A 14,727-nucleotide genomic window follows, 5' to 3' on the forward strand; every position below is an offset into this window, starting at 1 on the left:
TTGTTTGGAAGATATAATTAATTTTCATAATTTTACATTAGATGTAATAAGTTTATTCCTTTTAATGAATTATTACCAAATTTTTCCAGTTTTAGCTCATACAGTAAATATCAAAACTCTGGGATAGGGTTGCCTGGGTGGCTCAGTCATTTAAGTGACCGACTCTTGATTTCAGCTCAGGTCTTGATCTCAGGGTCGTGAGATCGAGCCCTGTGTTGGGCTCCGAGCTGGGCCTGGAACCTGCTTAAGATTCTCTCTCTCCTTCTGCCCCTCCTCCACTCCCACCCCTCTCTCTCCCTCTCTTAAAAAAGCCCCCAAAACTCTGGGATATTCAGTAATTTTAAGAATGTAAAGGGAACCTAAAACCAGAAAGAAAAAAAGAAAATGGTATGGTGTATATTACCTTTGTTAAAACAAGATGAAAATAAGATTATATTTTCAGTTTGTTTGCTTGTCTATGAATTAAAGAATTCTGGAAGGATATATTAGACACTAAAAATAGTGGGAACCTTTGGAGTAGGACTGAGGGAGTGTCGAGAATTAGGCAGATAGAATACAAGGATGGAAGGGAATCTTCATGCCATATAATTTTATACATTTTATATTTGTCTCATGTGACTATATTACGTATTTGTAAAAATTCTGCTCCATGGCATGTTGTTAGGACGTTTTAGAAAAAAGGAAATAAAGAGAGTCCCAGAACCTGCCAGAGAGGGAGTAATTTTATTTTCCTTTTCAGATCTACAGTGGTGCGAAGGTCTAACACCAGCCCTCTGGGCTTCCTCCGGGTGGGATCCTGCTCCCCGGCGCCTGCAGACACAGTACAGACAGTTGGACGAAGACTCTCCACTGGGTCTTCCAGGCCTTACTCACCTTCCCCTTTGGGTAAGGAGAGTAAAGCTGTTGTTTTCAACTTTGTTTTCACCGTGACAGATCTGACATGACGCTGTCTTTTAGGAGCATTGGCTCGCGATGGCAGTGAGTCTCAGCTGATGGGGAGCCATATCCTCCCCCTCCCACTCTCTGCCTTACTCCCAGCCCCCACGTGAGCTTCTCTAGGTACATTTGTTGGGACCGCTGTTGGAAATAGAATAATATAAATGGATCTGATGGATAAAAAGTATCTCCATTGGGTTTGGGCTCCAAACGCACAAAATCAGAAACCCTAGATAACAGTACGTGAAACGGCTACCCTACTTAGCACTCCGCTTTGTGAGGACTAAGAGACAGTTGTGTGCCCGGCAGGGCTGGCTTCGGTCCACAGGGCCTTCCAGCTCCGGGAGGAAGATGGTGGCAGCTTCAGGACGGGTCCTTCCCCCTCTCCTGGGAAGCCTGCACGGCACAGGGGAGAATGCTCACACAAACGGCACCAGCAAAACCCCAGCCAAACAGAAAGACGAACCTTAAAGCACGGTTTTAGTGAAACTGAGAGACAGAGAAAAGGCTCAGCTTCAGGGTACGTGCAAGAGGGGCCAAAGCAGCTGCTACTGCGGAATCTGAGGGAGGCAGCACCGGTGGGGGGCGGGGAGCGGGGGGTGCAGAGAGGGCCCGGGGCGGCAGGTCTGAAACTTGCCCCCCCACCCCGTGTAAATATGTGTATTTTTTACTTCTAAAAGGTAAATTTTTATACACTTTTTACTTGTAAAGGGCTCCATCCTCAGGCAGAACTGTCGAGTAAGAGTAAGGGAATGTGAAGAAATTTCAGGAGGAGGCAGAGTGAGAAGGATTGAAGTATGCTCAGGAGCCCTGATTCAAAAAAAAACCAAAAACCATAAGGATGTTTTTAAAAATGTGTCACCACACCTGTTGCAGTGGTTTTGAAGCTGCTTTTTAGCTGAAAAATCTTCCCGGAACAAAATCCTGGCCCTCCCTCACCCCCTCAGCAGCTCTTGGGGCACCTCAGGGTTCCAGAGACAAGGTCCAAGCCTTATCCTTGCACTCAGGGAAAAGGCCCCTCCTCGGGATCTAACCTTTGCCTGCCTACCTAACCACCTGGTCAGTGTCTCCTGTCTGCTTCAACCCCCTGACCTCTCCCAGCTCTTCCTCTGGTTGGTTTGGGTACTCAGAGGTGGATGCAGAGAAGGGAGCTGCAGAGTCGTTCCAGAATGACTGGGGAGGCACCTGTGATGGATATGGGGTCGGCGGGGGAGGAGTCTGGGGGAGCCCCTTCAGACCTCCTTGCAGCTCTGACCCCCATGAGGGAGAGAGGGAGGTAGGAGGAGTGGGCAGGGGAGCCTTGACTAGAGGGAATTAATTCTAAGAACGCTTTAGCCAGGCCCAAGGAGTGTCCCCAAACACTAGATTGTCCAAATTCCCTGACCTGCTTGACCCAGCCTGAATTAGTGCCACACCCACATGCAGTTGTTGGCTGGGAGCCTTGGGGAGCATGCCTTGGCAGGAGCATCAAGAACGTAGTGGATACACAGGGACAGCAGCTGGGCCCCCTGCAGCTCCACAGGCCTCAAACACGACGAGCTCTTTGTACTTCTCTGTCTTCAGTGACGTACCTGTTACAGGCATCAGTTTGTTTGCGTGGCTTTCTTTCCTGCTGCTCTTGTTTCAGGGCAGATTCTATGGTTCTTTTGATTGTAGCGTGCCCAGCACCTGGCACGTTGGTCGCTCAGTAAACGCCAACTGAAATAAATCTTTGCTCATCCAATTTCGTAAACTGTAATGTACTGTGCAGTTCGTGCATGTCTTACCTGCTTCCATCCTTCACTGGTTTTGAGTCACCTCTCATTCCTTTCCCTGTTTCCCCGTTCATAGTTGGGACCATTCCTGAGCAATTTAGTCAGTGCTGCTGTGGGCATCCTCAGGGTCACGAATCCAGGAGTAGAAACTCATCAGGTAGGAGATCTATTTGGGATATTAATAATTTTAATCCTGTTATAAGTGGATTTGAGTTATGTTTTTCTAGTCTTATCAAAGGAATAGACCTGATATGAAATATTCTGTCTGTTGTCCTACTTTCTAGAATCTTGGTCTAAAATGTTTTAGTATATCATATAGTCAATCAAATATCTCCTTTGGGGTATCTGATTCTTTTATGAAAGTAAGTCTTGGGAATTAACTGCACTAAATTTTGGTCATTGTCACATAGATAATGAAAATCAATCTAGACAATGAAGTTTCATTCCTTTGATTAATACTATTCTTGATAAGAGCTGCCAGTTAGCATGAGATAAACAAGAAATATAGTTTACTTGCTTTAATATAAAATATTTATACGCCTGAAAAGATACGTGCAAATCACACTTTTATTAGTCAAATTTTATTGTATGTGCATCTGAGGAGTTCGCTAATTAAAGGAATCCTGTGTCACTGAGAAAAGCACTCTTTTCTTAGTTTTTCATATTTTGTGTTTGCCTAAAAATAAATCTTAGATAACTTTCTCCAGATTTATAACATTTTGTTACTAATTTTATTGATTTGTGTGTGCGTATTTATTCATGTGTACATGTGGACACACACACACACGGCAGAACCCAGTTCTGAAAGATAAAGACCAGATTTAGGATGAGATCAAGCTAGGAGTGGTCAGTAGCAAAAGCTCTCATTTCCTTTTTGGGAAGATTATGGTTATAGGTCCGTACCGTTATTGGTGGTAGCTTAGCTTGCAAGAAGCTCTGAAGAATTTGTAACTGGAGCTCCAGGCTTGCTTAGTAGCCTGAAGTTGGCAACAACAAGGTTTGTGTGGGGCAGTCCTCTTGCTGTTTCCAGCTCTTCACCATATCAAGACCCTATTTCTCAGGCTCTTAATATGGTGTCCCCTTAAGAGGCAAGAGTACCTGAGGACAACTGTTTTCTTTGAAGAGAATATGAGCACTTCAGGTTATAAATGAATTTCATTCATGAAACTGATAAAAAAAATTATCCATATAGGCTTGTGATTTTTAGACAAGTAAAATAAAATCCCAGAAAAGCCTATTATCTAATTAGATAAAGGGTTATATTCTGGATTGGTTTGAAAAGTTTCTTTTAGCTGGTATGTGAGAAAAGAGAGTAATACGTTGATATCCCCAAGTACGTATTCGCATAAAGAGTAGAAATCATTTTGTTCAACATGGGTGTTGGTAGTTTTTACTGACATTGGCCATTCATGATATAGTTCTCTTGTGCTAATTAGACCAGACAGTAATCTGAGTTACCTGCTAGCTGCTGCCAAGAGCAGCTAACATACCCATCACCATTACCTTCTATCCGCCAAATCGTCTCTCGCCAAATACACAGTTTTTAAAATATCTCCTGAAGAACATGACATTCATAGACTTCCCATTTTAAGAACTGTCCCCTGAATTCTTCAGTGTTTGCCCGTGCTCTGGGTTAACCTACAGGCATGTCCGTGGCAGGTTCCCCAGTGCCACAGACTCCATCACCACAGTCTCTCCTGTTGGGTGCTAGACTGCAGAGCGCCCCTACCCTCACCGACATCTACCAGAACAAGCAGAAACTCCGAAAGCAGCACTCGGACCCCGTGTGCCCGTCCCACGCTGGGGCTGGATACAGCTACTCACCTCAGCCCAGTCGGCCTGGCAGCCTCGGAACCTCTCCCACCAAGCACATGGGGTCCTCTCCTCGCAGTTCGGACTGGTTCTTTAAAACTCCTTTACCAACCATCATTGGCTCTCCTACCAAGGTGCGTTCATTAAACTCTTTTGTCGGCGTTGCGACTTTGTTGAATTAACGTTTGTTACGTGAGGCACAGGGTGCTGGGTGGTGAGCTCAGGTCCAACAGCAGACCACAAGAGAAATTGCAGTAGGGAAGTCCATTACTCACATGTCTTGGCAGAAGTACCTGACATGTCTCGAGAGGCTGCACGGGGACGTCCAGGCAGGTGCGAACAGAGACAGGACCTGGGGCACATGCCTTTATTAGGGTGCAGGGATTGGAGGACTTGGGGGTTCCTGAGCTAAAGCAGGATTGGTCAGTTCAAACCAAAAGAATGGGATTCTGGTAAGCTCCACAGGAGTCTTATGTGTGTGACACCCAAGGGGAAAGCCTGGGGGGCGGGGAGACTTTAGACCACCAGGGTTGTTGGAGGAGTCCTCTCCAGAATTAAATGTACTTGTGACCACAGGCTGCTCTCAGGGGCGTGCGCTTGCACGAGGCGCTGGTGTCCGTTTAAGGCCCTGCAGCCGCGTGGCCACACAAAGATGATGCGGAATCAGCAATGCTGCGGAGTAGCTTAGCTGAGCTCCCTACAGTAGGCCATGAGCTAGTAAGTAGTGTAGTCCCCTTGTCTCCAGGGGATATGCTCCAAGACCCTCAGCGGATGGCTGAAACCAGATAGTATGATAAAATTTAATTTAGAAGTTAGGCACAGTGAGGGAGTAATAGCAATAATTAATAATAGAAGAGTTTTAACAATAGGCCATAATAAAAGTTATGTGAATGTGGTCTCTCTCTCTCTCAAAATACACCCAGAATATATATAATATATAATAATCATGGGGGGAGGTCTTTTTTTTTTTTTTAGATATTATATTTATTTAGAGTGAGCAAGCACGAGCGGTGGGGGGAGGGGCGGAGGGAGCTGGAGAAGCAGAAGGTGGGAGGTGGGAACATGCCTAGGAGGTGAGATGAAGTAAGGGAGTAAGGCAGGCATGTGACGGCTGGTAAGCTACCACTGACCTGCTGACCATACATCAGAAGGAGGATCACCTGCTTCCAGACCAGGATTGGCCACAGAAAGCGAAATCGTGGATGGGGGCTACTCTACCTTATGGAAGATCCCTGATGAGAATAGCTACAATTTAATGGGGACTTGCTATGAGCCAAGCAGTCTCAGTACTTTATGCTGAATGCTTTTTCTACATTAGCCCACTTATTCCCGAAGAAAGGAAATTGAGGCTAGAGAGTAGGAGTGAACTGTCCAAGGTCCCAGAGCTGTCTGTGGAAGTCAGTCTGTGAAGCCAGGTCTGACTGACGTTCCTGACAATTCCGAATGCTGCATGCAGCATAGTAACCAGCTTACATATGTTTCCTTAGACCACAGCTCCTTTCAAAATACCTAAAACGCAAGCATCTTCCAACCTGCTAGCCTTGGTTACTCGTCACGGGCCTTCTGAAGGGCAGTCTAAGGATGGGAATGACCCACGGGAATGCTCTCATTGTCTCTTAGTTCAAGGAAGTGAGAGGCAGAAGTCTGAGCAGCAGAACAAAGCAGTGTTTGGCAGGTAAAAGACACCATTTCCTTCCAGCCTTCAGTGTGAAAACTGTAATAGTACAGATATTTCTGTTACAAAGACAAACCAGACCAAATTAGTTCAGTGGCTGGTTTATACCACATGGTCTGTGATACGAACTGTATACATTTAGAATCTCTGAAAACCACAGGTGCTTCCTGTAACTGTGAATACAGAGCTGCCACTGAATTTCCCGAATGTTCTATGTCTGCTTTTTGTTTGTCTTGGTTATTGAAGTTCATCTCTGCCTTGAATTGTCCGGTATCTATTTTTTGTCTCCTTATTCTCTGACTTCCCATTAACCCTTTTGTGGCTCAGCTTAAATCCCCCTTATTTAAATATTTGGAATTTTTAAGTATACTCTTCCATTATGAACATCATTCTTCTTTCTAGATCTGTCAGTACTGGGAAATTATCAGAACAACAAGTGAAGATACCTTTAGGTGGACATCAGGGCAGCACGGACAGTTTAAATACAGAACGACCGATGGATACAGGTAAGAAAAATGTGGTTTCTTTCTAGGCAGGTAATTCGTTAGTATGTGCGCTGGTTTGCTGTTATTGCTGCCACAGATTATCATAAGCGTGGTGTCTTAAAACAACACAAATGTATTATCATACAGCTTCAGAGGTCAGAGGCCTGCAGTGGGTGTCACTGGGCTAAAATCAGTATGTTAACAAGGCTGCATTCCTTTTGGAGGCTCTAGGGGAGAATGCATTTCCTTGCCTTTTCCAGCATCTAGAGACTGCCCTCATTCCTTGGCTTGGGGTCCCCTTCCATCTTGAAAGCCAATAATGGCCAGTCTAGACTCTGACCTTCTGCCTTTCTATTCTACATTTAATGAACCCTTGTGATTACATTGGAACCCCTGGATAATCCAGGATTATCTCTTTATATTTAAGGCAGTTCCATCTGCAACTTTAATTACCCTTTGCCATGTAATGTAGCCTATTTACAGGTTCCAGGCGTTAGGACATGGACATCTTTGGCTGGGTTGGAGGGCAGGAGAAAGTAATTATTTTACCTATCTGCTTCTGTTGACTGTTCACACACTTACTGAGATTTCTTCACCCACTCCCTGCCACTTCATCTTTTTTCTTAGCATATCAAGACAGGTGCTTGTGGGGTGTCTTGATGATCACCAGTTATGAGAATTTCATAATTCTTAAGTATTTCATAATTCATAAGATCACCAGTTAGGAAGAATTCTGACCCAAGATTGGTTTTTATTGGTAGGGTAATACTGGCCAAAGTTAGCTTAAACAAACATGTATGTACTCTTGAACATTTCTTATACAGTGAGTAGATCCTATAAAAAAAAACCCATAGGTCACTGAGATCCCCTAGCCTTTTCATAGTTGTTTAGAGGCCTGTCCATAGACCCACATCTAGATTATTTGGATTGCTTGTCAAAACATAAAATGAAGGGCAGGTTGCAGACCATAACCCAGACTTGTTTAACCAAATTTTCTGGGAATGGATTCTAGGAATCTGTATTTTTTTTTTTTTTTTAAGATTTTATTTATTTATTTGACAGAGACAGAGACAGCGAGAGCAGGAACACAAGCGGGGGAGTGGGAGAGGGAGAAGCAGGCTTCCTGCTGAGCCGGGAGCCCGATGTGGGACTCGATCCCAGGACCCTGGGATCATGACCTGAGCCGAAGGCAGTCGCTTAACCAACTGAGCCACCCAGGCGCCCTAGGAATCTGTATTTTTAACAAACTCCCGGGCGCCTGGGTGGCTCAGTCAGTTAAGCGTCTGCCTTCGGCTCAGGTCATGCTCCCAGAGTCCTGGGATCGAGCCCCATGTTGGGCTCCCCGCTCAGCAGGGAGCCTGCTTCTCCCTCTGACTCTCCCCACCCCCGCTCGTGCTCTCTCTCTCTCTCTCTCTCTCAAATAAATAAATAAAATCTTTAAAAGAAAAACCTCTCCCCATGATCATTATGTACCCCTAAATTTGAGAATCACTATTGTAATCTCTTCATTCTCATTTTCTCTGTAATTTTTTTATTGATTCTCCCATTAGCATCCCAAGAAGGAAATATCTGGACCATCAAATATCTGATTGAACATGGTTTCTAATCCAAAGAGAATACTCCACTCTTTTCTTACTTGCATGGTTTCTGAAGGGAAGTCCAACGTAATTCTTACTCTTACTCTTCTATAGGTGAGGTGTTTTTTCTTTGGCTTCTTTCAGGACTTTTTCTTTGTCTTTGATTCTCTGTAGTTTGAATATGATATGTTTAGGTGTAATTTTTTTGGTATTCATCCTGCTTGGTGTTCTCTGAGCTTCCTGGATTTGTGGTTTGGTTCTGTCATTAATTTTGGAAAATTCTCGGTCGTTACTACTACAAATATTTCTTCTTTTCTCTCTCTCTTCCCCTCTGATATTCCCATTTCATATATGTTATACTTCTGTAGTTGTCCTGCGGTTCTTGAATATTCCGTCTTTGTTTTCATTCTTCTTTGTATTTGCTTTCCATTTTTGGAAGTTCATATTGGCACATCTTCAAGCTAACTGATTCTCTCCTCAGCCATGTCCATCTACTGGTGAGCTCATCAAATGCATTATTCATTTCTGTTTCAGTGATTTTGATTTAAAACTTTTCCTTTTGATTCTTTTGTAGAGTTTCCATCTCTGTGCTTATGTTACCCGTCTATTCTTAAATGTTGTTTACTTTTCCCTAATGAGCGCTTAGCATATTAATCATATTTATTTTAAATTTCTAGTCTGATAATCCCAATCTGTGCTATATGTGAGCCTGGTTCTGGTGACTGCTCTGTCTCATCAAACTATTTTTACATTTTAGTATATCTTTTAATTTTTTTTTTTTTTTTGGAAGTCTGACATGATATATTGGATAAAAGGAATTGAGTTAAATAGTATGAAGTTTTTTTGTTTTCCTGGCTAGGAGTTCGGCTGTGCTTAGTGTTTATACTGTAGCTGTAGGTGTCAAGCTAAACTTTTCTCTGTTGTTTTTCAGTTTCCCTAGATACTCCTTCTTAAGTAGCATATGACCCTTGCCTAACTATATTCTTTCCTTAGAGTTTTATATCTTAGCTCTTACATTTAGATCTGTGATCCACTTTGACTGGCTTCTTGTGGATGATGTGATGTAGGGGTCCAACTTCATTCTTTTGTGTGTGGATATTCAGTGATCCCAGCACCATTTATTGAAAAGATTATTCTTTCTTCCATTGAATTGTTTTATCAGCCTTGTAAAAAAAAATCTATCAACTATAAATGTGTTTATTTCTGGACTCCTAATTCTGTTTCATCAATCTATATTGTCTGTTATGCTGGTACCATACTGCTATGATTACTATACTTTATAGTAACCAAGGAAATGTGAGTCCTCCACCTTTGTTCTTCTTTTTCAAGATTGTTTTTGGTTATTCTGGGTCCTTGAGTTTCCATTATGAATATTATTGTCACCTACTAAAATGAAATCCCTGGATTGCCAAGTTGCTTTAACATATGAAAATCAATTAATGTAATAATAACACTCAATATGCTAGGAATAGAAGTGAATTTACTCACCTGATAAAGAACATCTATGAAAAATGCACAACTAACATGGTGAAATGATTAAAGTTGAATGTTTTCCCCCTAAGATCATGAACAAGACAAGGGTATCTGCTCTCACCACTTCTATTCTACATTGTATCAGAGGCTCTAGCCAGGGCAACTGGGCCAAAAACAAAAACAAAACACCCAGCTTGGAAAGGAAGAAGTAAAACTACCTCTATTCACAGATGGCATGATCTTGTATGTAGAAAATCCTAGTATAACCCACTAAAAAACTATTTGAACGAATAAATTCAGCAGTGTTGGGCGCCTGGGTGGCTCAGTCGTTAAGCGTCTGCCTTCGGCTCAGGTCATGATCCCAGGGTCCTGGGATCGAGTCCCACATTGGGCTCCCTGCTCGGCAGGAAGCCTGCTTCTCCCTCTCCCACTCCCCCTGCTTGTGTTCCTGCTCTCGCTATCTCTCTCTCTGTCAAATAAATAAATAAAATCTTTAAAAAAAAAAAATTCAGCAGTGTTGCACGGTGCAAGATCAGTACCCGAAAATTCACTGTATTTCTCATACACTGGCAAGAAACAATCTGAAAATGACATTAAGAAAACAATTCCGTGTAAGATACCATCAAAAATAATAAAATACTTAGGAATAAATTTATAATTGTAAACTATAAAACTTTGATTCTGAAAACTATGAAACACTGATGAAATAAAGAAGACAAAACTAAATGGAAAGAAACCCCATGTTTATAAATCAGATGACTTAATATTGTTAAGATGGCAGTACTTTCCAAATTGATCTGTAGATTGAATGAAACCCCTGTAAGTGACACATCATTGTTCTCCTGCTGCTCCCAAGGTTGCCTCCTAGTCTTTGCTTTTCCTGTTTTACTGTGATGTTTCTGGGTGTGGCTCTCTCTGAGTTTATCTTCCTTTGAGTTTGTTGAGTCTCTTGGATATACAGATTAATGTTTTTCATCAAACTTGAGAAATTTTCAGCCATTATTTATTTGGATTTTTTTTCTGCCTGTCCTCTCCTCCTGGTACCCCCATCACGCATAGAATACACATTATGCATAGGTACACCTAGTGGTGTTTCCTAGTTCTTTGAGGCTCTCTTCTCTTTCCTCTCTCTGTGCTTCACATTGCACACTCTCTATCAGTTTATTTTCGAGTTCATGGATTCTTTCTTCTGCCAATTCACATCTGCTGTTGAACCCCTGGAGTGAATTTTTAATTTCAGTTATTGTTCTTTTTAACTCCCAAATTTGCACTTGGTTCTTTTTTATAATTTCTCTATTGATATTCTCCATTTGATGAGACATTGTTATCATACTTTACTTTAAATTTATTTTTCTTACTTGAGTATAGTTGACATACAATGTTAGTTTTCGATATACAGCATAGTGATTCAGCATCTCTATATGTTATGCTTTGCTCACCACAAAGTGGAGCTGCCATCTGTCCCCATACAACACTATTATAGTATCATTGACTGTATTCCCTATACTGTACCTTTTGTTCCCATGACTTACTCATTTCATAACTGTAAGCCTGTATCTTCCACTCCCCTTCACCCATTTTGCCTTCCCCCCCACCCCTCCCCTCTGGCAACCATCAGTTTGTTCTCTGTATTTTTAGGTTTGATTCTGCTTTTTGTTTGTTTATTAATTTGTTTTGTTTTTCAGATTCCACATATGAGTGAAATCATATGGTATTTGTCTTTTTTAGTCTGACTTATTTCACTTGGGCATAATACCCTCTGGGTCCGTCCACGTTGTCACAAATGGCAAGATCCCATCCCTTTTTATGGCTGCGTAATACTCCACTGTATAAGTAAAACACCTACACACCACATCTTTATTTGTTGATGGACACTTAGGTTGCTTCCATATCTTTGCGTTTGTAAATAATGCTGCATTGAACATAAGGGTGCATATACCCAGGTGCCCCTAAGTGGTTGTTTTTTAAAAAAAAAAATAATTTCCACCAGGATGCCTCAGTGGTGCAGTCAGCTAAGTGTCTGACTCTTGGTTTCTGCTCAGTTGTGCTCTCAGGGTCGTGAGATCGAGCCCCATGTAGGGCTCCACGCTCAGCACCAAGTCTACTTAAGACTCTCTCTCCCTCAGTCCCTACTCCCCTCTCTCTTTCTTAAATGAACAAATAAGTCTTTAAAAAAATTAATTTTCACCAGTTACGGTTGTTTCACTGAGAAGCATGTCTGTGATGCTCCTCACACTTCACACTGCTGTCCTGGAAGTCGTTGTTCTATGTGCTGTTTACCAGAAGTCAGTCACTACAAGTTGGAATGGTTTTTGAAATTAGCTTGTTTGAAAGACCATTTTATGTCTCGTCTCCCTTTACAGATTAATTTAAATTTATAGGGTTTGTAAGTTCTGCATGAATATGTGTTGTAATTTAAGTCCAAGTTTGTGTATGTGAAACCAGATTTTTCTCCTTCAACAACATTTAGGCATAAATGTATCTTTGATCATTTTTATCCTCTTTTTCTCTTCCTTTTCCACATGAACTTTATTATCATTTGAAATCACAGATTTCTCTTTTTAATCATGAAGTTTCCATTTCTGAAAATAAAAACTGCTGATAGTAGGAAAAACTTAAGACCGTAAGAAAAATAGGGTCATTGGCTCTTAAAATATATCCATGACCATCTTTTTTTTTTTTTTTTTAAGATTCTATCCATTTATTTATTTGAGAGAGAGAAAGAAACAGCATGAGAGGGGAGAGGATCAGAGGGAGAAGCAGGCTCCCCACTGAGCCGGGAGCCCGATGTGGGATTTGATCCCAGGACTCCAGGACCATGACCTGAGCTGAAGGCAGTCGCCCAACCAACTGAGCCACCCAGGCGCCCCATGACCATCTTTTTTTTTTTTTTTTTTTTGAGAGAGAGAGAGAATGAGAGACAGAGAGCATGAGAGGGGGGAGGGTCAGAGGGAGAAGCAGGCTCCCCGCGGAGCAAGGAGCCCGATGCGGGACTCGATCCCGGGACTCCAGGATCATGACCTGAGCCGAAAGCAGCCGCTTAACCAACTGAGCCACCCGGGCGCCCCCATGACCATCTTTAAATACATGTATACCTACTAAAATAAAATTGTAACATAAAGAGAATATGTGTCATTTTGTACATCTCATGTAACAATAGATACTATTTAGTTTCCACCTACTGTTCCTTGCTCCCTAGAAGATTTTTATGAACTGTGTTCTGTTAATTAGACGCTTCAAGTTTGTTATGCTCTGTTGTGGATAGGATGGACACTGATGGCAGGTTTTTTTTCTATATCTGGTTTTAACTTTGTGATTTGTATTGTTAACTCCCACCTCCATTCTGTGTCGTCAGAAATGTAATGTTTTTGAGATACTTGAGTGTGAAAAAGCTTTGGACAACTTATTGATTCTGCGTAGTTTGGTGGAGAGAGGCTTTCCACTTTGCCTTCCTTTAGCCCATGTTCAGCCCATCAGGCCCCCTGACACTGGGTCCCACCCCCATTTCTTCCTGGCAGATGTACGGCTGCAATTCCATTGACTCAGCTTTCTCTGTCTCTTAAAGCTCTTACACCATGGAGACTCCTGATCTCCCTTTGGCTTTCCCTCACATTTTTAGTCTGAGTTCTTGGTTTCCCCTTCTTTGAATGATCCTTACCAGGTGTGACTACAGCTTGTGTCCTTTAGAAGTATACAGAAGTGACTCTGAACAGGAGGCTTTGGTGTGAAGAAGATTCACAGCTGAGAAGAGATTACCATAAGATCCCTTAATGGCGATCTGTGTTGAATTTCTGATGTTAAGAATAATAAATACTTAATATAAAAAAGCCCCAGAAACGCTGCTATAAAAGTAAAGGTCTCCTTATAATCCCACCCCCAAACATAAACACCGTGGAAGCAATGTGACGTTTTGTCAACTTTTCCCCGAAGCCCCTGCAGGAGCTTGTGGTGGTGGACTGGCACCTGCCCTGGGAACAGCAGCAAGTTCTAGGGCTGTCCTGTTCACTGTAGGATCTCCTCCACACAGTGCGGCGGCCCCCACTGCTGCCCATACGGTCCTCCGAACAAGAACAACCTCAGGTGAAGAATTGTGTTGTTATCATTTTGGCTTGTGTTTGGAGTGCAGTGTTCTGTCAATGACTTGATGCGACTCAGACGAGTCCCTCAGCCTCTCTGGACTTCAGTTTCTTTACCAATGACATTGAGGTCATCATTTTCTTGACCTTAAAGGGTTATAGGGTATAAATGGGACCTTTGGGGGGGGCTTTATAAAGTAAAAGTACTGTATGTTTATAATACTATATTATAGCAATGTAACATAAATGTGACTTTTCCATGATGAAGCAGCTACGCATCTATGGTGCTTCTTATATTAAAGGCTTATTTTAGTACCTCTGATAAATTTTTTGAAATGGTAGATGGTTGCTTTGTTCTTTTAGGGACCTAAGTTTCACCTCTTTTGGTACTTTGGGTCCTAATCTTTGCACTTAATCCTACCTACATTTAGATAGGCCAGTAGATTGGTTTTATCATCCATACTCTGTAAGTAGGTTATTAATACCCCAAATTAAGAAAGTATTTAGATTGGACTTGAAATGGGTTATCATTTGGCATTGTCATCCATATTGTACCTTGTGTCCTTTAAATTCTCTTATGCTACGTAAGTTACCAATCAAGGTGTCAGATTCATAAGCAAAGGATTATAAATAGATAACGAGAGAGGAAGTAGGAGCCGATAATCTTGTTCTTCAGATTATTAAAAATATCAGATAATAAAATGTCATTTTCAGAAAGTGATATTTCATACCTGTTAACTAAGCCAACACTAAAAGGTTGTAGTGCCCAGTGTTGCTGAGATTTGGTGGGATCTGTGTGCTTACTCACGCCTGCTGTTGAAGGTACCGTGGCAGTTTGTACGAGAGCGGTAAAAATGTTTGTAACATTTGATCTGTGGTAATCCCATTCCTGTTTACAATACCACTTCAGAGTACTTATCACAAATGAATCATTCAAAA

At 42.0% G+C, this 14,727-nt stretch overlaps 1 protein-coding gene across 1 annotated transcript in view; it reads left to right on the plus strand.

Annotated features, from left to right (window-relative positions):
- ULK2 (unc-51 like autophagy activating kinase 2) overlaps positions 1 to 14,727 on the plus strand; it is an 81,178-nt gene that overhangs the window by 56,522 nt on the left and 9,929 nt on the right. Inside the window, exons 16-21 of the mRNA XM_034989693.1 lie at positions 740 to 885; positions 2,767 to 2,847; positions 4,350 to 4,636; positions 5,990 to 6,177; positions 6,580 to 6,683; positions 13,643 to 13,792. Coding sequence (XP_034845584.1) covers positions 740 to 885; positions 2,767 to 2,847; positions 4,350 to 4,636; positions 5,990 to 6,177; positions 6,580 to 6,683; positions 13,643 to 13,792 — 956 coding nt within the window. The remainder of the gene's footprint in view (positions 1 to 739; positions 886 to 2,766; positions 2,848 to 4,349; positions 4,637 to 5,989; positions 6,178 to 6,579; positions 6,684 to 13,642; positions 13,793 to 14,727) is intronic.

Source organism: Mirounga leonina, unplaced genomic scaffold, assembly GCF_011800145.1.
Source record: "Mirounga leonina isolate KUSES-001 unplaced genomic scaffold, KU_Mleo_1.0 Mir_488, whole genome shotgun sequence".
Classification (NCBI taxonomy): domain Eukaryota; kingdom Metazoa; phylum Chordata; class Mammalia; order Carnivora; family Phocidae; genus Mirounga; species Mirounga leonina.